The sequence below is a fragment of the Neltuma alba genome, unplaced genomic scaffold (assembly GCF_004799145.2).
Source record: "Neltuma alba isolate B1F8T4 unplaced genomic scaffold, ASM479914v2 tig00010789_pilon, whole genome shotgun sequence".
NCBI lineage: Eukaryota > Viridiplantae > Streptophyta > Magnoliopsida > Fabales > Fabaceae > Neltuma > Neltuma alba.
The window spans coordinates 45,891-70,238 of NW_021635606.1; the positions used below are offsets into that span (position 1 = coordinate 45,891).

Here is a 24,348-nt window from a genome sequence, read left to right on the forward strand (position 1 = left end):
CCTCTTGCAGCCTTCGAGTCTTTGGATCTGTTACAGGTTGGCCAATTTAATTTTTTGTCTTGCTTTTTCGATTTAATCCCTTGTGCTTGCCTGAATTTGCTAGCCTGAAAATTAAACTCATTTCTGGGGGTTAAGAGTTCTCCTTCGTGCTGCTCGTCAGTGATCTTTTTTTTTTCCCTTCTGTTTTTTGTAGTGCTTTGTTTCTTCTTCCGTGGTATTTTTTTCCCCTTCTGTTTTTGTCATCTTGTCCCACATGTTGTTGAGGTGGATTAATGCATAGGATTAATTCATTTAACTATCTGTTGAAGGAATCGATCTAGCCAGATAGTTGACATTTGGAGCTACAGATTTGGCATTGAATTTTGCATCCTGGGTTATTTGTCATCGATGTCATACTGTGATGATCATTCTGGAGATGTGATTGTGTGTATGTGATTGGATTGTGCATATGTGATTATATATACTGATCATTCGGTTGCTATTGGGGTGGAATTTTGAAAGAAAACTGTACAAACTTGCTGTGCCTAATATTTGAATTTTTATGACTTCAGTGATTTTATGCCAAAAGCTTGTAGAGATTGAAAAAACTAATTTTAAAGCTAATTTTTTGTCCCCTTAGTTAAGGTTTTGATAGCTCAAGTAACTACTAAATTTGCTTATTCAAATATTCACAAAAAAATTGTCTTTCCTCATTAAGTTTCTTATAGAAAATATATTGACATATTCTCTCCACCATTGGAGAATAGTGGAGATTGATATTGTTATTATATATTTATAATTTCAAAAAATTATGAATAAGAAAACTAAAAATCTTAATCAAAATGTCTTAATTAATATTTTATGACTTCATAATAATATTTAGAATTTTGATAACAAAAACATGTACAATAATATTACGAAAATATTGCACGCAATATTTGGAATTCTTTGTGTCTTAGGATTTCTTCAGAAATGTAGGTGAGAAGACTATGCAAATAATATATTTTTTTGTTTGGGTACAACGTATTCGTTACATAATATAGCTTTTATTATTACTTACATAATATAGCTTTTATTATTACATTTTTAGGGTTTTGCTTGCTTCAGTTAGTCTTATCTCAATTATTTTTTATAGAGAAATGGGTAATGATAGAGGAAAAACGACATGGGATCCTTACATGACTAAAATGGTAATATAGTTAGCAAATATGATCAGGTTAAAGCTGGTCAACCATCATCTTCAAATGTTACATCACAGTCTTTATCGCATATGAATCGCGTCTGTAATGTAATCAGAGACCAAATTATTCATAGCTTATCAGTTAATTAATTATGTAATATTATTTTGTTTCACCTTGTCACAATACAATGAATTGGAGTTCAAAACATTTTTATGCATTCAAATTATATTTCGCTTTTATATTTTCAATATTTTTTTTATTTCTTTGATGTTTTCAAATTTAATTCACTCATTAAATTTCACTTCTTCATATTAAATTCATTTATTATGTTAATTCATTTTTTTTATCATGTTTCACTTTATATTTAAAATATTTCTTATGATTTCTCTAAAGTTTTCAAATTTAATTTATTCATTAAATTTGACTTATTCATTGTATTATGTCAATTTATTTTTTTTTATCATGTTTCACTTTATATTTAAAATATTTTTTATAATTTCTCTAAAGTTTTAAAATTTAATTCGCTCATTAAATTTCACTTCTTCATATTAAATTATGTTAAATTTAATGTATTATGTAAAATTATTTTTTTAATAATGTTTCGTTATTTATTAAAACTCATACCTATTTTGATAATTTTACAAACAAACTTATTTTTACTCAATCATAATTTAAACAATTTTCTACCAATCTCACTTTTACAAACTAACTTTTTAAAACTCCAATTCAAACATAATTTAACTTATCCAATTTAATTTTTATCCAATTTTTTTTTTAAATTAGATTAGAAATAAATTCTTTTTTTTTTTTCGCGAATCCAAACGGAGACTCCGCTCAAACGACCCACCAAATAAGCCCAAATCCATGTTGTATTTCTCGAGCCATTTGCGTCGTACGCACGCTATCGGCCATATCGTGTGGGATCGGGTGGAGAGGCTGGTTGTTTCTAGACCCTTCGCTTTTGGGTGTTTGGCGCCATCATCTAAATTCCCGGCCATCCGATCTCGCTTCTTTGCCTGCCAAGTCGCAAAACTGCACATTGTGCTCCGGCGATCCACACGGAGAGACAGAGAGAATGTCGTACCTGTTGCCGCACCTTCACTCTGGGTGGGCCGTTGATCAGGCTATTCTCGCCGAGGAAGAACGGGTCGTCGTTATCCGCTTCGGCCATGATTGGGACGAGACTTGTATGCAGGTATCTGTGAATTCGTTCTTCTTTAATCTCATTTTAAATTCAACGATCATAAATCAGATGATGATTCAAGGAGTAATCTAAGGTGACTTAACTTTTGGTTGTGAATTAATGAACGCAAATCTCTCTGTTTATGTGTTCATCTTTATTTGTTTTTATGTTTTGAAGGATGACAATTGACGAAGGAAGCTATAATCTGAAATAAGGTAGACACAGAGCCTACCTTTGATTCCTCTGAAATAAGCTGTAACCTGAAATAAGGTAGACATATTGATTGGATTCAGTTTGGTTGTTGTGTTGTTTACTCTGCCTTTTGATTTTTGAGAATGATTGTCATAGCTTACGGGGAAACCCAAGAATTACAAAAAGAATGGTTCTTTTGAGATTAGCATACGGATTAAAACTGCTACCACGTTGCTAAATGTATTCGTGAATGAGAACGTGTTAATTTATTGAAGTACTTGCGCTGTCTTAGTTTTTGCCTTTTCCACTGGGGATGTTAGTTTGAATAGGCGCACACAATCATTTTTTTGGGCTGATTCTCTGTCTCTTCATCTCTGAAAATATAGAAGCTGAATCAATTTGTGGTGAGGAGGCATATCGATTTTTAATCCATCATTATTGCTTCTTCGTGTAGAGATTGATACTGTTGATTTAAATGGATAGAGAGCCAATTAACGCAGCCTGGGGCGATTTTGTTAGTCCAAACAAATCATGATTTCTAGGTGAAAATCCTTTGGAAAACACCAATAAAATGATAAGGACTTGAGTAACGGCAAAGCAGAAAAATGATAGAATAGCTTAGAGAACTTTGAAAAATTATAATGGTAATTATTTGTACTTCTTCCTGCCTTCATGAGGGTGAATGTTTTGAACTCAAAAAATAAAAAAATAAAAAAAATCTTTTGAAAGTAGGCAATTGCTTCTAGTTAAGACCTCTACCGCAGACCAAAAGAAAGAGGAAAGAACCTTTACTGCCTTACAAAATGGACTGTTATGCTTATGCTAAATAAAGTTGTGTGAAGATTTTTCTGTATATATTTGAATCAAGGGAGAATTACAATGAGGTCCCAAAGGAGGAAAAAAAATTACAAAACGAGTCTTAGAGGTTGTCATTCTCCACTCTAGAACTTGTCATTATAGGCTGCTCAGGTTGTTAGTGAGACTTTTTAGTAATTATTCCTCTTCTTCGGACTTGATTGTAATTCTCCCTTGAATTAAAAGCATTTGCTTTTCTCTCTATAGCTTTAGACTGGTATGCTTAGTCTTTGAGAGGATCAAGGATTTATTTTCCTGAAGCCCTCTTATTTTGAAGGTATTGACATGTTTCATGGCTCATAATCATATGGAAACTATTTTTTGCTCCAGTTTGTTACTGCTATATCGTACTTAAACTACTGATTGCATGATATTTATAGGCTTAATTATGGCTAACTTCAGATATCTCTTTTAAATTCCACGATCTGAAGCTGCATGCCAATTTTTACCTAATCATTTGACAAATATGTCTTGACGTCAGATGGATGAGGTACTAGCGTCAGTTGCCGAGACGATTAAAAATTTTGCAGTAATTTACCTGGTGGATATCTCGGAGGTTCCTGATTTCAACACAATGTATGAGCTCTATGACCCATGCACTGTGATGTTCTTCTTCAGGAACAAGCACATCATGATAGACCTTGGAACTGGGAACAACAACAAGATTAATTGGGCTCTCAAGGACAAGCAAGAGTTCATTGATATTGTTGAGACAGTCTATAGGGGTGCCAGAAAGGGACGTGGTCTGGTAATATCTCCTAAAGATTACTCCACCAAGTATCGCTATTGAGTTAGGATTCAAGTTATTGATTTGGATTCTAGGGAACTACTAAAACATTTGAGTGATAATAACCACTGTAAAAATGAGCCTTTATCTTGTGTTTCCATTTCAGTAGCTGCTGAGTTGGTGATTGTGATTTGAATTACTTAGAACATTCTTCACTACAATATTATATTAGCCCTGGCTAGTTTCCTTTCTAGTTGTTGTCTAGTGAGTTTGTTAGGGATTCTACATATTGTAGGATGTTTACAGTCAAAGGGTATCTGGAAACTTTAGGGAAAACAGATAGACTATGCTTAGCTATCGTCTAATTATCTATTTTTTAATTTTAAAATTTTGAAGAATATTAAGGTTGAACAGGGAAGTTTGCTCGATATTCTAAATTATTAGTACAAATATTTTTCGGTTAAGGTGCACCGAGGATTAATTTTTATGGTGCAATCTCATTCAACCCTAATAGAAAGTTAATTTTGGCTGTTAAAGTGCTGATTGGGCAAACTTTCGACCAAAAATCATTGACGTAGCATCCGAGTAGGACTGGTTTCATGGCCACAGCGGGAAAAAAAAAACCTGCAAATTTCAAAGATCCTGGCTTTGTCTTCGAATTTGGAAATTAATCTCTTATTAGATTATTAGATGATTACTCCATACACTATCTGCGAAAAAAGAACTATATTAAGGGGGCGGCAGTTTCCTCTATTTTAGCATAGTTGATTTCCAATTTTTTGTTATTACCTTGTTGTGCAAAAATCAGGTATGAACTATTTGCGTGCCATAGTTTGAAATTTATCATGAAATAATATATACTTTTCATAATTTGTAATCCGTAATATCAAACGTTTATTAAAAGATAACCATGTACTATTATAATCTTGATTTTGGGAGAACATGGAGGAGCGAAATATTTGCATGAATGGGTATCATGAAAGAACTAAGGAATTATAATTAAGTTGTGTTGTTTAATTATCAAAATGCTCTTCAATTAACCAACCTGTCAGCATTGGAACTATGAGGAATTTGAATCCCTATTTACTAAAAAGAAAGGAGGCTCAGCACAGCTAGCACTTGACTAGGTTCTTTAAGCATCCAGCTAAGGACTTGATCTCTAGTTGTGTGGATGGAGAGGCATTCATGAGTAGCACTAAAAAATCTTTTTAAAAAGTTTATGGTGTGAGGGGATTAGTTATTGTTACCAGCAGTAAATATCATGAGCTCAACTAAAAAGAATTATAACCATGAGGCCAGTAATAGTACTTATAAGTTTAGTTTCAAGTTCTCAAACTATTTGCTTGTCGAAGGCTAAGTTAACCCGTCATTTTACTTCTTAATATAATTTACTCAGGAAAACTTTTGAACGTGGGAAACATTTTCATAATTTGACGTGTATTTGTCAAAATAGGAAGTGAAGTTGTCACTTTAATGTTTAATTAACAAAGTATAGAAGGGAACTCGTCAATAAACGCCTGTAAAAGGTGGCTTTATAACTTAAAATGTACTTGTCAAAACTATAAACGAAATTGTCATTTTAATAATTTCTACTTGCCAATTTACTAAGGCGCCCTTGGGTATGAAGGAAATAGAGGGTATGGGAGGAAAAACTTTAATGAACTTAATTTAAAAAATTTAAAAAGTGGAGTTAAAAGCTTTTAATTAATTTTTATTATTTTTTATCTTACATATTCTTCTTATTAAAATTTTAAAACCTCACTCATCTAGTTTTTTAAATTGAGCTCATAAAAATCTTTTATACCTTCCATTTCCTTCATACCAAACATAAGGTAAAGAAAACTTGTCAACAAGTTCAAGAAGCAAAATGTAAGTCTTTATAATATGGATCAACCCTCATATCTAGAAAATGGACTATGGTTCACCTTGTCTTTCACAACCCTAAATCCAGTTCCATATTTATGAAAAGTTTAATCCCAATCCAAGTCACCTTTTTCTTCTGACTATGGACAAAAATTTATGTGACAATGACTGTGTAAGCCTCACTATGTTTTGAACTATGCTTTAACCATAAGTGTGTATCTAAATGGATAGACGGCATACCCCATGGTAAACCAATGACACAAATTAGCCTTATATAGATATCAATGCCAACATATCAGAAGTACCATAGGTGTTTCTGGTAAAAAAAAAAAAGAAAAAAGAAGTACCATAGGTGAGGGATTTTAGATGCACTAACCATGCGTTGGTCAAAATAGTTGGGATTCATCCAAAGAGCACAACATGTTGTGGAAAGAACTTTGCTCATAACCAATCAAATTAATCATTCATAATATGTTATGATGGGAAACAAGCATACACACACACACACATATGTTAAAGCAAACAAAAATAAACCCCTGGTTATTAACTTCCCATTTTTTATAATTAATTAATGGAGGATTAATCAAGGGAACTCTCTTGGAGTGGAAGTTTAATGAATTGGAAGCAAAATATTACAATATATTTATCAACGTAAATTACCTTAGCAATTAAAATGAAAACATTTGATAGATTAATTGAAGGACCAAATTAAATTATTCTTTGGGTAGTTAAAGCTCGTTAATGGTTCCAAAATGAATTTAGTTGTGGAAATGTTGATATTTGAAATTTTGTTCAAAGCCTAAGTTGTTAGAAAAGGAATTTCAATTTTTGGAGTTAACTCTCGTTTGAAACTTTGATAGCTGATTATGGATGGCCTTAGAATGCTTGTTGGAGCTTAGAGCCGGGAATCAGGGCCGGCCCGGCCCTCCAGGGCCGGCCCTTCAGGGCTAGCGGGCTTAAAAGGGCCGGCCCTCCAGGGCTGGAATTTTAAAAATACTCCAATTTGTTAGGCCCGGCCCTTAAGCTACAGGGCCAGGGCCAGCCCGCGGGCTTTTAGCCCGTTTAAGAAAAAATACTATTTTTTATATTTATCATATTTTTTATAAAAATAAATCAATGAAATTATTAATAAAAGACATAAATATGAATAAAATTAAGTCACATATAAAATATCATCATATATAAATATTCATCAACATCTAAGAACATCTAAAACATTCATTAACAAGATAACAACATTTAAAAGTTTTATCTATAATGCAATTGTGCAATAAATAAACACTATTATTAATCTTTTGAAACTTCATCATCACTATAATTAATTACTTTTCTTCATAAGTATACTTTTCTTTCGTAACAAAAATATCAAGTTTTTCTTCTTTATAAGAATTTTATTTTTAAATTTTGCAATCTAACTATTTTTTTACTTTAATGTGAGAAACATTGCTGTTAAAACTCATGAATTTCTAATTCAAATTATAGAATCACAAGTTATATAAGTATAAAAATATTCTATTATCAAATATATATATAGTTTAAAAATATCAACGCATATAATATAAATCAAATCATTATTAAAGTCCAAATTAACCTATTTTTTAAAAATTTAATTGGATAAATTATTATCTAAAACTAAATTTACTTTTAAAATGATAATAATAACTAAATATTTGAAATATTATTAACAATGTAAAAAATTAATAACATTAATATTATATAAAAAAATTTTAAAAATAAAAAAAAATATAAAAGGGCTTAAAAGGGCCGGCCCGTGGCCCTCCAGGGCCGGCCTTTTTAAGCCCTCGGCCCTCCAGGGCTAGCCCTCCGGGGCTTATGTTTCATTTTAAGAGAAAAATATCAAGCCCGGCCCTCATAATTTCAGGACCTAAAAGGGCCGGCCCGACGGGCTCGGCCCGTTTTCCCGGCTCTATTGGAGCTTGATTATATTTGCAAGTTATGTCGAGTTTTACATGTCTGAGATATTTATTTTAAATTTTTAGAGGATTTTCGTTGTGGGCCATCTAAACCATATTTAGCTAAGAAACCATTTCGATTAAAAATTTTAGGTAAGAAAAATCTTAATTTTAAATTTTCATGATAATTTGCCTTGATTTGCGTTACCATTAAGTTCCCAAAATTCTTACCTTTTTGGCATAACTATGAAGTTGGAATTGGCAGGCCTTCTTGTATTTTTTGACTTTAATTGTTGTTGTTCAAGGATGGGTAGGAACAATAAATATATTCTAGATTGGATATTAGGTTTCTGCTTCTTTTCTTTTTTTTTTGGGCAAATTATGAAGTGTTGGGAGATTTCCATTGTCCTTGAAGGATAAGTAAAGGTTTAATATGCCACAAAATGTTTGAATGGTAAGAGGGAACAAATAGGTGTGGGTTTGTGAGGTTTAACCCTCACGCCCTATTTTGTATGAAGCATTAAATTCTAAACTATTGGGATTGGGATTGAAAATAACATTAGATATATGGAATTGGGATTATGAATAGATTTTAAAACTATCTTTGGTATGATATGGGATTAATTTTGACTTATTTTCCGGGTCCATGCATTTTGTAATTTTGTGGTGAGGGTCCATTACACCAGCTCCATGAATTATGAGGCAAGTCGGGGAAGACAGATCTAGTTCCCAGTCATTTTGATTAGGAAATATGGTCCATATTCGACGCAACTCTAGGCTCGAACAGATTTGCAGTCACAAAAGAAGAGAATGTCGGGCTTTTTAACCCAAATATGATAACTAGTTAAAAAAAATTTACTCATATACGATGAGATAAAAAATATTTATCGAGATGCTATACCTAAAAATTGTTCAGATTGTGATTGGATTTAAATTTATACAAAGTTCGTTTATATAGAAAACAAATTCAGTAGGACCTACATGACAAAATAATAGAACTCGTTCAGTCCAAGAACGAGTTTAGTGAGATCTGCCTCACAAAATGAAACTTGTTTTTGGTCTGAACAAGTTCAGTAGGACCTACAATCCATTTGTCTTCTGCCCCAATACACTCCATGTGATTCTTTCTTTCTTATTTGACTAGATCCACATTCTTTTTCTTTTTCAACCACACACACAAAGCTGCTCCTGGTTGATTTCCTTCTCCAAATATTCCCATCAGTATAGGGGCTCAGGGAGTAGTCATTCACATGTCTTCAGCTCATGTCTTTGGCATGTGAGTGCATAGTGTACATTCTATTATTGTCTATATAATGCGTGTAATTTTCCACTCAAATCTACCTTTCTTCTCATTACTTCTCAAATTCTTCTCAAAGTTCTCCAGCTCCTTCCATTCTTCTTTTTCCTTCCACACTTTTGTTCAGTGAAGTTAGTGGTGTGTACAATCTTACAAATATTATATACGTTTTATCTTAACTTGAAGCTTAATTTTTCTTCTGACTAAACTACATTCTCTTGATTAATTTTTTTTTAATTTTTGTATGTATTTTGCTAAATGATGGATAAGAATTTTATATTTAGTCAAATTTGCATGTTGAGTTTCTTTTAATTAAAAAATATAGACATATAATTAATTTTCATATAAAATAAATTGTAGTTTACCTTTTTATAATTTGATTAAATATATATATCTTTTTTTTTAGTAGATAGCATTTATGTAAATATGTAGTCAGATTAAATATGTATCTATTTAGATAATGCTTGGTTGTGAGCTTAGTCTGGTCTTCTATCTAGCCAATGAAAAATAGCACTAAATAGTGCTAAAATTTTCCTAATAAAACGAGTACTGATGGTGGGATTAATAATAATGAAACAAAGGATTTTTTTTAAAATTTTTGGGAAAAATTAGAGAGGATGACCTAGAAAAAGTAATATTTATTAAAGCAGATCTTAAAAATCATAATTATTTAGGGACACTAAATAATAAAATATAAATTTAAAAAAAATACTCAATAACAATGGCTAATTGTTTTGTCATATTAAGTAATTATAATTTTTCAACAACTAGCATGAAATAGTTATCAACATTTATTTTTGTTTCCAATCATAAGGATGCCTTTTTAGGTCACTTAAATGGTAGCTAATATAAAATCACATAAGTGCATTTATTATAAGCTTATCATTATTCAATGTAAATTTACCTTTATGTGCTAGCCAAAATATATATCTCATCAGAAGCCTTTATTCACAATATAGAAATTAGAGGCTAAAAGAAATATAATTATTCTTTAATAATATAGATAACTTAAAATCAAACATTTGAAATATGAAGTTGGGACCAGGAGAAAAACAAAGCAGAGGCGATTTTTCGAATAAAAAACTCACATTTTCAAATTAATTTATTTAATCAAATATTTATCTAATTTAATCATTCAAAATATCCAATAATGGAGCATAAGTTAGGGGAAATTTAGGGATGTAGTTAAGGGGTAATTTAATATTTTTAAATATATTTGATCCTTTCAAATACTTATAATTTTTAAGATCTTTTTTAATAATAAGCAGAGGCAATTATTTTAGCTCATATTTTTTAATAATATTTAATTATAATATTGTTTGAATAAAATGGGATGTGTGAAATAATGAATAGAAAATTATTTATTTAATATATTTAAAATATGTAATTTATATTATTAATTTTATATTTATATATTAGAATTTATAACAAATTTTTAATATATAACGTTTATTTTAAATTTAAGTTAATTTTTTAATTTATTAAATTTAACATATTAATATTGTTATTCTAAATATATTTTTATGATAGATGTTGTACAATCATTGTTCATTTAAAGATATTACAGGTTACTATCTTAGTTAAAAATGTAAATAAGTTTCTTAATAAAAGAATAGCCTAATTTTTATAACTCTAAGTAAATGATTATTCTACTACTTTCTTTTGAAAAATATTTAAATAATTGAATTAAAAAATAATGATATTATAGAGTTAATTTAGTTTTACAATTCATTTTTGCTTAATTAATAATTATAATGTATTATTTAGGAAGCAGAATGTATCATAGAAAAGAGTTTGTGTGTATATTTGCAAACAGACGAATTTTTAGCAGCCTAGCTAGTGCAACATTTGAGTGTAATAGAATGAAAGTAGTGAAAGTTGATCCAAATATTATATCGGGTAGGTTGAAGGAAGTTATTGGTTGAAAGCTACAACTTCCTCCCAGTGAAATTATGACAAATCCAATATACAGATATCCTACGTGCATAAATCTACTATAATACCAAGCATACAATCTAGAAGATGATTTAGATGTCCAACAAATGTGACAAGTGAGTAATCGATTCTCAACTCAGTTAACATGTGTAGAGTTGTATGCCAATATAGGTGACTTGAAAGACAATGGTCATATTGAATCATAGCTAATAGACAACAATGCTGGAAATACTCCTCCATCAAGTAGTAATTAGCTGAACATTATAGAAGAAGAATCCATGTCTAGCGATCACATGGAAAATCTTCACCCATTTAAACTTCCCCTAGACAGTGGCAACAATAGGTCATCTTGCTATGTTCCTTAAATGAAAGATACCATGGATGAATTTGAGGACAAAGATGATTCTTATTTAAATATTGGTGATGGGAATAATAATGATGATGGTGATGAGCATGACGAGATAAACTAGGATAATGAGCTAGCATCTGCTTTATTCTCACATATTAATGTTGAGTCACTATGGCTTTTGAGATAATGAATTAGAAGAAATTCTACCTTTCATTTATAATGAAGAGTTACATATCAAAAAGATGTTTAGCAATGTTCATGTTTTGAGACGTGCGGTTAAGTTATACTCTGTTCGAGTTCATCATACATTTAAGGTCTATTATTAATGTAAAACATATGAAGAATATCGACGCATTAACTACGATAAAAATTGTAATTGGAGAGTAAGAGCTTGTAAGAAGGAAAACAGAAATTTTTGGCAGGTTACAAAATATGGGGGGTCCACACATGCTTAAGCACATCACTAACTCAAGACCATCCAAAGTTAGATGCTAATGTTATATCATCTTGTGTCGTCATAATGGTAACTGACAAGCCAGATGTGAAAGTATCTCAAATTACAGAGAGGATGCAATTTGTGTTTGGTTATACACTATCATATAAGAAGGCATAGAATGCAAAACAATTAGCCATTGATGTTGCTGTCGAGAATTGGAAGATCTCGTATTCCTCACTCCTAAGGTGGTTGGCCGCAATACAACATTTCATTCCTAGATCACGTACAATTTCCAAATAAATAGTACTCTCAAGTCCATGTAGATGGGGAACCAGTTGAAATATTTCGTCGTGTATTTTGGGCATTCAAGCCATGTATTGATGCCTTTCCACACCTAAAACCCATTATACAAGTTGATGGAATATTTTTATATGAAAAGTATAAGGGCACGTTACTTATGGCCATATCAAAAGATGGTGACAGAAATATTGTGCCATTGGCATTTATGGTAGTTGAAGGGGAGACAAGATCTGCTTAGACATAGTTCTTATACCATATGCGTCACTGTATTGTAAAAGACAGAATAAAAATTTGTTTAATTTTAGACAAATATCGTTCAATTTTGGCCATAGTTTCTAATCCTCAACATGGATGGCAGCCACCACATGCACGTCATGTTTTTTGTTTACATCATGTGGCCGCAAATCTTCACAAAGCAAATGGAACAAATTGGCTGAAAGAGAAATTTATAAATATTGATGAGATTCTTTATGTTTTTTATGATATGATAACTTTATGATTTTATGATTATTTTTAACAAGTTAGTAACTACTTGTAGGGTATGCATATGAATATCATGTTGTTGACCAACAATTAGTAGAGATAGCATTGCAACATGTATTTGTTGCCAGATGGATTGAAGCCATCCCAAAAGAAAAACGGTCACATGCATATGACATTGAAGGTTGACGTTATAGACACATGACAACTAATCTTGCAGAGTGCATGAATGGTGTATTCAAAAGTGTACTAAGACAATTTGGTCGTCAACAACCTATTCCTATCATGCCTGTTTATTTAGAAAATTAATATAAAATATAGCTACGTGACAGAATAACCACAAATTAGACTCAACAATACTCAAATTTTATTAAAGCATGGAATGGATGGCCACATGCTGTTGTTGATGTTCCTCTAGCACTTGATGAACTTGATCAAACATCTGAGTACATGCAAGGATATTGGAGACACACAAGACGATGGATCCAATGTGTTAGTGATGATACTGGCTATGTGATAAGGTTCTTTTAGTTTTTTTTTCAATCAATATCATCATTTTCTTTTATACAAAAAAATTTTTCAACCTAATATTTTATTTATTTCAGCTGATATAGCAAAACAGTTATATAGGCTATCAATTAATTCTCGTTCAACATGCTCTGATTGCATTGATTATCGAGAAAAAGTTACTCAAAACCAGTGTAACATCTTACTCGCAATTAGAGAATAACAATTTAATATGAACCCTCAACCAGCTCCACCAACAGTTGTGTTGCTCTGTCCACAAATTCCTTGAGATAGACCAAGGAAACGGCATGGCAGTTACTTGTCCACTCAACCACCAATTGTAAATGAAAATTTAAGGGAACAAGAGCCTCAAAATTTTAGTCATTCTGATAACATACCAATCTCATCATCAACCCCTATCACATCTTCCAATCCAACACATGTTTACCCCCATCAACATGCCATCATCATCGAATTACGCCATTCTTACTCACCCAATCCTCCTCAATTTCAGTCGTTTATGTCCTTATTTGATAATCTTGCATTATTTATGGATCAATATAACACTTCTTCTTTTGAGCAAGGTGTCCATCAAATGAAGCATTTGTCATCTCTCGGCAATCAATTTCTTTATTCGAACCACCTTAGTTTGATTTAACTATGCTAACTATGTAGACAAATGAGATATTAGATCAAACTCAAGAAGTAAATATACAACAACGACCACAGTGTGAGCAGAGGAAACCAAGATGTGGCATCGGGAGTCATTATTTGTGAGGTAAATTGATTCTTATTTTTTGTTCATGTCAATTTAATTATTATTTATTATTAATTTTATAAAACTTAATTATTACTTATTTTTATTAATCACTTTTTAATTAATGTAATTTTAATTATTACTATTATCATTGTGTAATAATTAACTCATTATTCTAATGATATGATCATTATTAAAATCCTTGTAGGGGTATTTGTATGGTGAGAAATTGTAAAAAAAGTTGTTCAAGGGCTGATAAAGTTTAAAAGTGGTTCACACTAAGATGAAGTTTAATTACACGCCAAACAATGTTTATTGAAGAAATTGTTCTTACTTAGATGAACTTTAAAAATTGTTCAATTCAAGAACAACTTTGACTATAGTATTTAGAGAAATAATTCTCACTATGTAGCATTTAAAGAATTTCTTTTACTGTTTGTAACCTATTGATAAAAATTCTGAGAATGTCGTTGCTAGATATAGACAAGGAAAAAAATCAAACTAAACTAGCCAGTTGGTCTGATTTAAGTGATGGCTCAATCTTAAACAAAATCGACATCAACCCAGTCAAATTGAGGGTGAATCGGTAAAAATTGCTATGATCACCGGCCTAGACGATTATGTTGTTATTGGTTCTATTTTTCCTCATTCAACTTTTAATATCTTAGTCATTATATATTTGAATAAATTTTAATGATAATTTTGGTATCAATAGTTATTAATTTTAGTTATTGATGAATCATAAAGATTAAAATTCTCAATGCTATTGTATTTTGTTATTGTTACAATCAAATTATTGTTATATTTTTTTGTATTTTGTTATTAGTCATTATTAATGTTGCTATATTTTGTTATTTTTAATTAAATTATATTATTCTAATATGATTGGTTTGACCCTTATCTGACCCACTAAACATTGAACCACTATTTCAACTGATTTCATGTTTGGTCCCTTTTTTTTTTCCTTATCATATAGACATTGTTGGCGTCCACCTCACCACAAACGGAGATGACAAAATCATGAGTAAGGACGTTGCAGGAGAAGAAGGTCGCTGACGAAATAGGAAGTGAGAAAGATGATGATGTTGTCGACTGACAATGGTTGCTAGTGGAGATGAAGGACAACGAAGAAGACCATAGATAGAGTATGGCATTAAGCAAATTTTAGGAAGATATTTTAGTTAGTAACTTTCTAATCCTAGGACTAAAATTACAACACCAAAGGAGAGGGCGGCATTGGTGAATCCCATGAGTATGACATTGGGCAATCCCAAGCAATGACAAATATCTCACACCACCAGGCGTTTCAAATTGAATCATTCCCTAACTCAATACCAATTTCAACCCCTCAGTGTCATGTACCAAATAGAACCTTAGAATTAGAAAGAATGTGCTATGTAAACCTTAATGCAAAAGTCATTATGTCATATGTGGGCTCACAAGGTTTGTGGAAATTGTGGTGTTGGCTTGTGGGCTCACAAGGTTTGATTATTATAGGTCTAGAGTTGAGATAATCATGATTTAGTTTCCTCTTATTCTTGTATGTCATATGTTTATGAGTTATTTTCATATTATGAATTATTGGGTTCATATTCCCAGCTCACCCATGCTCATTCTCTAAATGATGTGTTTGGAATGCATCTTCTTGTTTTTCTCTTCTTCTTCTTTTTTTTTTTTTTGAATTTTATATTTCCTATCATTATTTTATTTTATTTTTTCTTGTCTATTTGGGTTATGTTGTATTCATTATCCAATTATTTTTTAATTTCTTTTAGTAGTACTCAACATCATAAATTAATTAAATTTTTGATGCATCTAACACTTTAAATTATTTTTTCAGTATTACTTATTATCTTAAAATAATTTTTAATGCATTCAAAGTAATTTAAAATATTTTTTAAATAGTGTTTAATATCCCCAACTAATTTAACATACAAGGATTACTAGAAAGATATTTCAAGGGACCGGAACCCAAGTCCCTTTGTAGCCCCAACGAAACGCTCTCGTCTGGTCGGAGGAGATTCATTTCGTGTCCGGCATTCCGCACTTGTCCGGCTTGCCGTCAGACGCCGTCCACCGTTGTCAGCCCTTCGTCTAGTAGTGAAAAAGGTACGAACGAACCCTTGGGCTCTGTCTGCTCCCGAATTCCAGTGAGATTGATTTGTTCAATCTGGCTTTGAAGCGAGATTTGAATTTGTTCCCCACGTCATTTGTTTATTCTCAACCCTGCCTCGGACGCCGGCTCACCATTCATTGTTGCTTTGTTTTAAATTTTTTCATTTTAGTTAATTGGAAGAGCACAAATTGCAAGTATTTTCATTGTCATTCTTCAGTGGCTTGGAGGATTTGCCCGAATCGATTGGCTTACGAAGGCTTCTCCGTTAATGTATCTGGTATCAAAATTAAAAGGGTATCATATGAACTATGCATGTTTCGTAGATTTCAGTGAGTGTAATATAGGTCCGCCTATGGTTGTTCATGTGGATTTTTTCTTAAAGTCATTTGTTGCTTTAACTCCATGCTGCCGTGGCCTGCTGTGTCATTGCTATCGTTAACATAATTTTGCTTATAGCTGTTGATTGTTCTATGCAGACCTTGAGTTTGATAGGAGGAAACTTATGGCTGTCAGTTTTATCCGTGGGAATGGACTGTGGTATCCTTTGAAAGAACAGCGTTATCATATGCATGTATCTCGGAATTTGGCGTGTTCATTTGTTGTTTTGAAATAAAAAGAAAAGGAGAATTTGTCACTACTGCTATAGATCCCCCCCTTCTTCTATAGTGTCTGCCTTCTTTGCATTACTTTTACTTGCTTTATAAATTACAATTCAATGCTGAAGAGTGTGCTTTCTTGCATTAATAAAAAAAAAAAAAAGAATAGAATCATTTAGATTAGTGGATTTTTTGTGTCAGTATATTTAATATTTAATTTACATGAAATTATTATGATGCAACTTCTGTGTTATTTGGCGTATGCTTTCCATGGTCTTCAGTTTAATTTCGAGTATAAATTGTTCTGATAAAGCTTTGCTGTTGTATCGGTTTATGAAGCATGGTTTTTAGCTAATTTTGAGTATATAAATGGTAAAGCTTGCCACTGGCTCTGATGATTTTAGTATGATATATCCTTCTTATCTAGCTACCTTCAACCATAGATTCTGGTGATAAAACTCGCTGATAGCTCTGTTGTTTTTAGCGTGATCTTGCCTTGTTTTTTGAGTTTAATCGAATATAACATCTGGTCATAAAGCTTCTCTCTGTCTCTGACACCTTTACTGGGATGGTGTAACCTTTTTCCCTGCCTTAACTGAATATGAATTTGGGTGATAAAGTTCAGTGAGGCTGTTATTGCTTGAGTTTCATGATCTGGATTTATTTTTTCGACATAACTGAGTATAAATTCTGCTTGTTGGTTTTGGTTTCATCCCAGTTTGTACATCAAGTTGGGTCGAGTGAATGTCATCTCATTGTCATTTGAGTTCAAGGATTTTTTATGCTGGGTCATAAATTTTCTATTTAAAGAGGATGAAGCAATTGTGATACTCTGTTGAATCTAAAATTTGATTACAATTCAGGAAATCCTGCTTTGGTATACAGGCATTTCAGGAATTTTTTTTATTTTTTTTTCGGGGGCATTGTCATCATCTTTGTTGGAAGGCCTTGATCTTTAAGAAACTCTTGTATGTGTCAGATGCATATGTTACTTTCTATAAAATTCTTGCTATTTTTCTGATTTTATGGTTTGGCTGAGTTGTAAGATTGGACTTGGTAAGTCATCCTGTTATATGTATTGATTTGGATTTGCTCTGTTTCAGGAACAATCAAATTACTTGTTGAGATTATGGCGGATAAAGATGAGGATTTGCCCAGGGATGCGAAAATTGTGAAGTCCCTCTTGAAATCAATGGGAGTGGAGGACTATGAACCTCGTGTCATACACAAGTTTCTGGAGTTGTGGTATCGCTACGTTGTTGAAGTATTGACGGATGCCCAAGTATATTCTGAGCATGCTAGCAAATCTGCAATTGATTGTGATGATGTTAAGCTTGCTATTCAGTCAAAGGTTAACTTTAGCTTCTCTCAGCCACCACCTAGAGAGGTAATTCTGCATTTATAAATGTTGTGCTTTTTTAAGTTATCATCAAAAGTAAAATTGTGTCTATGCTCTTACTTAGTGCCTGTTTGGGAAGCTAGTTTATAATACTTTTGCTCTTTATGAGACAAAACTTTTTTTTTTTAACATATTTACGTTGTATAGTGCAAAATTACTTAAAATAAGCTAAACCAAACACCCCGGTTCATTTGGATAAGGAACAACAGAAAAGAAGAGGATTTTTCTGGAAATCTTCCCCTTGTTTTGGAAATTGGAATTTCATTGTGTCCTTCCTTCCCCATGGAAGTACAAGATGAGATGCATTCCTTTGTTGTCGTTCAATGCTAGTTTTTGAAGTTTGCAGTGCAGGTGCTAAGCAAGTGTGCGCTATTGACGAACGTAGTTGGTGGTTTTTTTGTTTTTCCCAGCTTTTTTTTTGGGGGGGGGGGTGAGGTGATGACTGCTATAAGCAAGTAACGTGGAAGCTGTGTCTTCCTCTTTTTGAAATAGTCACATTGGTAACTGATTGCTAGATTAATTTGCTGATTCACTTTCTAGTCAATAAAATAAAACAAAATATTTTTGTACAGTCTGCTGATGTTGGACTCAGAATCATACCGCTCCACAGATAAAGCATTTTTGCTTCTTCACTGAGCTTGAAAAGGAATTTTTTTAATAGAAGAATTTACCCGGTTTTAGAAAATCTTGCCTATGAATATGATATTTGGTCTTTTCCCTCTTTCCTTGATCGGCAACCTTTCAGATTGGATTGTACCTAGCTAGCTGAAACATCTACTGACCAAACTTTCTGTTATTAATTGCCTGGGCATGGCTGATTTGCTGTTGGTCGGAACCCTGTCCATGGGGCATGAAGCTAGAGTTGTTGCAGAAGCTCGTGTAATAATTTTATTAGAGTACTTGATAGTAACCGCCAATTCAGGTTGATATGAGTGGCAGAGGCTCGCATCCATTTAACAAATCGTTAGGGATTTGATTACCAATTCGTGTTTGAAGCATATTTAGTTGGGAAGAGTCTACTTTCTGCCTTGGTGCCTAAAGTGAGATTAGTCTCTACTGTTAAAGAGATTAGTCTCTACTGTTAAAAGAGTATTTCTGGTCTCACCAAAAAAATATTTGATAGTAAATATGTCATGAACTTCCACTTGTTCTATCATGCATTATATTCAAGCGGCAATTTTTTCCCCTTGCCAAAAGGATAAAATATTTGATGAGGTTACTTCTTAATAGGTGCTTCTGGAGTTGGCACGTAGCCGCAACAAGATACCGTTACCGAAATCAATAGCGGGTCCTGGCATTTCTCTCCCTCCTGATAAGGATACACTAATCAGTCCTAACTACCAACTGGCAATTCCAAACAAAAGGCCTCCCCAACCAATGGAGGAAACCGAGGATGAAGAAGCTGCTGATCCCAACCCCTCTCAGGAAGACAAGACAGATATGCAGCAAAATCCTCAACAAAGGGTGTCCTTTCCCATCGGCAAACGCCCTAAAACCTAACTCTTTCATGGTGAGTCCGATTCAGACACTTGCAAGTAACTCCATCCTTTGCAATCCAATTAACCATATCATCGTTTTGACCTGTAAAGAGGATTGTGGCTTCTTCGGTACTAAATATGTATAATTATTGTAGTTACGAAATGCTATGACTTGTGGTTTTGTAATATTAATTTTCATATATGTAGTGCGGACGGAGACTAGAAGATGGGAAGATTGAAAAATGTACGTGTTTGCACAAATTGTCAAGTAGGTCCTGACATCCCGGTGGCAAATGAGTTGAAGCTCAGATATGAATTTTGCGCTCATCTTAGTGTAACTTCAGATGAGAGTGAAAAAATTATGCTTCTTTTATGTTATGTACTTATTAGAACAAAAATATTTAAAATGTTAACTTAAAAAAGTGCGCAATGGATGGAGTGAAGAATTGCAACAAATTCCATGGAATTGAAGTTTGACCCATGTTTACCTTTTACGTTGTGAGGCTCATAATGCCATTGGGGAAGACAACCATGGACAAGCCAAGATAAAGATTTCTAGATTCTCATTTGTGTTTTGGAGCTTTGTATCAAACCACTCAATAAAAACTTCCATATTTTCTTGATCTTAATTATAAGTTAAAACAAGCTAAATTTAAAGTGCAAGTAATGCGTATTTTTCAATCGTGCCCTTCAACTAAAATTTGATGAGTAGTTGGAACTGTTGCAAGAAAACGACGATCACTGCCAGTTAGGGCATTTTAAGAAAAACAATTCAATTCCACACATAATGAAGAGGAATAGCAAACTTTCTTAGATATTGTGAAGCATTTGTTTTTTAAAATATAATTGAGACTGGAAGGAGTATTTTCAGAGTAAGAATTCTGTATTTTGCCAAAATGATATTGCTAGTGCTACTAAACGAGTTGGAGGAAACCCAATATGAATCAATGATACTGGTTTTAAATATAAGAATCATTTTGTAGTATAAATTTACACGACAAAATGAGTCTTATATTTAGGACCAGGGGGAATATTATACAAATCAGACTGGCTTAGAAAATGGACAGTATCAGTCAATTCACTATTCAATGAACAGTAATTTGCTTGGACAAATAGTGTCAGCGTTTTGAGCTGCATGTAATTTAATTCTTTGCTGTATTTAATCAAAGCTGACATCCAAAGATTTGATTATTGACAAAGCACAATAGTGTCATACGATTTATGTAGTCAACATGACTTTGTAAAATAAGGCTTATTGTTATTATATTGATTGTTTTTGGCCCATCAACTTATTGATATATTGATATTTTTAACACTCATAAAAATCATGTTTTGAAATACAATGATTACATGTCTGTCTTGATGCAATCGTGCCCATCACCCAGTGTGGAAATTGTGCGGCAGAAAATACAATTTCAGTTTGAAGCATCTTCCAAAGATTTTGACCCTCTAATTGAGATTACTAGAATAAAAATTGAACAATTTATATAGAATCAAATATTAGAAACAGCAATGGTCATTTCGGTCAAAGACACGACTGAATACCTGGTAATGAAAATACAAGATTTTTTTATTGGGTTAAACAGCAGTTTTGCCTCAGAAGTTTTCAAAAAGAAGCTGTGGGTACCGAAATTTTTTTTTGGTGCACCTTTGCTGCGTAAGTATTAAAAACATAGAAATTGTGCCTGTGTCCTGACAGACTCAAATGGTCAACGTTAATTAACTGAGTTGAAAAAGCATTTTTGCCTTGTAATAGGGTGTGTTTGGGTGACACCCCAAACCATGGTTTGGGGAATAATCTACCCAAACACCCCCTCCAAAAACCAAAACCATGGTTTTAGATCAAAACCATGGTTTTGAAAAAAGCAAAATTTTTTTGCTTTTGGAGAAAAAAGAGAGAGTGTGAGGGCCTATATGATATGTATCTTGTTATTTTTTTTATAAACATATTTTTTTATAAATATATTTAATCTTATATTTTATAAATATATATACACATTAATTATTTATTAATTATATTATCTTATGTATTATTAATTATATTGGTAAAAAACATATTATTAACAATTTTATTCATTCAAATTAAAATATATCATAAAATCTATTTTTTCTATAATTATCATATTAACTTATATCTTTTTTTTAGTAATTTGTATATATAAAAAGTGTTTCTGATAACAACTATCCAAACACTCTCACTTCTCAGAATTATTTTTTTACAAAATCTATTTTTCACAAAATCTATTTTCCCCAGAATCTATTCTCCAGAATCACTTTACGGTTTAGTTTCATCCAAATACACCCTAAGTTTTCAAAAAAGAGCCGTGAGTATCCAGAATTTATTTGGGTATAATTTTATCCCGAAAGTAGTAAAAAACATAGCAATTTCACCCTATCCTAAATTGTCACTTGACTCTGATATAATATATCAATCCATAGGTTATCTAAATTAGTTTGAGAAAAAAATGATAAATATAAGAAGCAAAATAGACTAAAATATTATATTTAGGACCAAAGCTAATTCTCAATTAGCTCTTATATTACAAATAAAAAGTATTCATGTATATTTTCATTTATTTTTTATCATAGATATAACATATTTTGTGTTGATATATTCTCTTACCAGTTTTTAGTACCTTTTATCAACCGAAGGGTTAAAGATATTTCTAGTTAGATTTGATTTGTTCTTTTTTTCTAGTTGAATGTTCATGGATGTTGATAATGAAGGGGAAAGCTTTATTTTTTCCAGACTAATTTTTTCACCTTCTAATGGTTTTCGGGCATACCTGAAATTTGGTCACAATCAGGAACTTGGATATTCAGTCTTACACAGCAAATACACAGTGGGAGAAAGAGACAGAGGAAGCAAGCGAAGTAGAGGCCAAAACCCGGTTCCCAAAAAATTTTCTTCGTGGTTTTTAACTCCCACCCACGATCAGGGAAAACTACCTTCACTCACATACAGTTATTGCAACCGTTCCCGCTCCCTTTTGTGCAATTTAAATGTAAAAAGTGAAAACTACAATTCCCGACCTGGATGTATTGTAATTTACACTAGAACTCCAAAAAATAAATGGGTTTGGGTCCAATCCACCAAAAGTGGACTGGCCCATTTTCCCACACCTTCATATTCGATAATTGTTAATATGGCTTTATCATTATTTTTGTGATTGTTCATGTTTTCATGAACACCAATGATGACGATGATAAAAGGGAAAGAGATTTCTTTTGTTTTTTTTTCTTTTTCCAGTGTGATGATGATGTGGCGTCTTAGGATAAGATAATATATCAACATAAAATATAAAAAAAATTATAAGCAATAATTTTTTAATAAATTATTTACTTGAGTGATCATTTCAAAAGCTCCATGCAACATGTAAAATAAACATATGTCTAGTTTTTATATAAAAAAATAAAATTGATCCATGATAATTGATAAAAAGTTAATAAAAATATAGATTAATACTTTTTATTCTTAATATAATAGTTAGTTGAGAGGCAGATTTAATCCTAAATATAAGATTTTAATTCACTTTGCTTCTCGTGTTTATCATTTTCTCTTGAACTAATTCAGGTAACTTACAAATTGATATATTATATAAGAGTCAAGTGAGAATTTAGGGTAGAGTGAAATTGCTACTTTTTTATTACTTCCGGGGCAAAATTGTAAGAAAAAAACTTCTAAATACCTACAGCTCCTTTTTAAAAACTTCCATGCAAAAATGTTATTTTAACTCGATCAACGATCTATTAAGATAAGGCAAAAATTGCTACATTTTTAGTACTTTCGGGACAAAATTGCACCCAAAAAGATTTTGGGATACCCACAACTATTTGTTGAAAACTTTCAAGGCAAAAATGTTGTTTAACCTTTTTTTATTTTTAGAAGAGATCTCACAGTTACACTTACATATTGCTTAAAGGAAGAGATAGCATGTTTTAGATTTACAACAATTATGGAAAATAATAAAAATAAACAAATTGATATATTATATAAGAGTCAAGTGAGAATTTAGGGTAGAGTGAAATTGTTACTTTTTTATTACTTCCAGGACAAATTTGTAAGAAAAAAACTTCCAAATACCCCAACTCCTTGTTAAAAACTTCCGTGCAAACATGTTGTTTTAACTCGGTCAACGGTCTATTAAGATAAGGCAAAATTGTTACGTTTTTAGTACTTTCGGGGACAAAATTGCACCCAAAAAGATTTTGGGATACCCACAGCTATTTTTTGAAAACTTTCAGGGCAAAAATGTTGTTTAACCCTTTTTTATTTTTAGAAGAGATCTCACAGTTACACTTACATATTGCTTAGAGGAAGAGATAGCATGTTTTAGATTTACAACAATTATGGAAAACAATAAAAATAAACAACATAAGGTGTTTTTATACCTACACAGAAGCAGTTGCAAACAATATCTGATCAAATCTATGGCATGCAGAACATAGTAAGTAATATATCGGTCCTGTAATAATCACACTTTGCAAATGGAAACAGCTTTGATTCATGGAAGTGCAAATATTGACCTGCCCATATACCATTCAAATGAACATGAACTTTTACTCTACACAGAAGTGTTATGTCTTTCTCTACCCATGTGAAACCAGCAGGCACTTTCTATTCTTTTTCTAACATACAAGGGCAAGCCGAGCCTTGAGAAATAAAACAGACTAGATCTAGTATATAGTCAACTAACAAAAATTGCCCAGTTCGCTTTCTAGTTGCAAGCCATACGCTCGTCATCCAAAAACAAAGGCAAGCACCTAGACGGCACACTGTGCACTAACTGTGTTACAAAAGAAGT

At 32.1% G+C, this 24,348-nt stretch overlaps 2 protein-coding genes across 6 annotated transcripts; both read left to right on the top strand.

The window, feature by feature from the left end:
• Positions 1 to 2,199: 2,199 nt before the first annotated feature.
• LOC114759121 (thioredoxin-like protein YLS8) lies at positions 2,200 to 4,370 on the top strand. Of its 3 annotated transcripts, none has more exons than XM_028948215.1 (3): positions 2,221 to 2,355; positions 2,521 to 2,613; positions 3,872 to 4,370. In XM_028948215.1, the coding sequence occupies exon 3, from the start codon at positions 3,872 to 3,874 to the stop codon at positions 4,178 to 4,180; it is 309 nt and encodes a 102-aa protein (XP_028804048.1). In that variant the 5' UTR covers positions 2,221 to 2,355; positions 2,521 to 2,613; the 3' UTR covers positions 4,181 to 4,370. The 3 variants fall into 3 exon arrangements, with proteins under 3 accessions (XP_028804047.1, XP_028804048.1, XP_028804049.1); XM_028948216.1 differs by having other exon boundaries at positions 2,521 to 2,558; XM_028948214.1 differs by lacking the exon at positions 2,521 to 2,613 and having other exon boundaries at positions 2,200 to 2,355.
• An 11,565-nt stretch (positions 4,371 to 15,935) lies between these two features.
• Positions 15,936 to 20,171, top strand: LOC114759106 (transcription initiation factor TFIID subunit 9-like). Of its 3 annotated transcripts, none has more exons than XM_028948197.1 (4): positions 15,936 to 16,063; positions 17,770 to 18,053; positions 19,296 to 19,575; positions 19,751 to 20,171. In XM_028948197.1, exons 2-3 carry the CDS (start codon positions 17,796 to 17,798, stop codon positions 19,563 to 19,565), a joined length of 528 nt encoding a protein of 175 aa, XP_028804030.1. In that variant the 5' UTR covers positions 15,936 to 16,063; positions 17,770 to 17,795; the 3' UTR covers positions 19,566 to 19,575; positions 19,751 to 20,171. The 3 variants fall into 3 exon arrangements, with proteins under 3 accessions (XP_028804030.1, XP_028804032.1, XP_028804031.1); XM_028948199.1 differs by lacking the exon at positions 15,936 to 16,063 and adding an exon at positions 16,251 to 16,347; XM_028948198.1 differs by lacking the exon at positions 15,936 to 16,063 and adding an exon at positions 16,255 to 16,364.
• Positions 20,172 to 24,348: the final 4,177 nt, after the last annotated feature.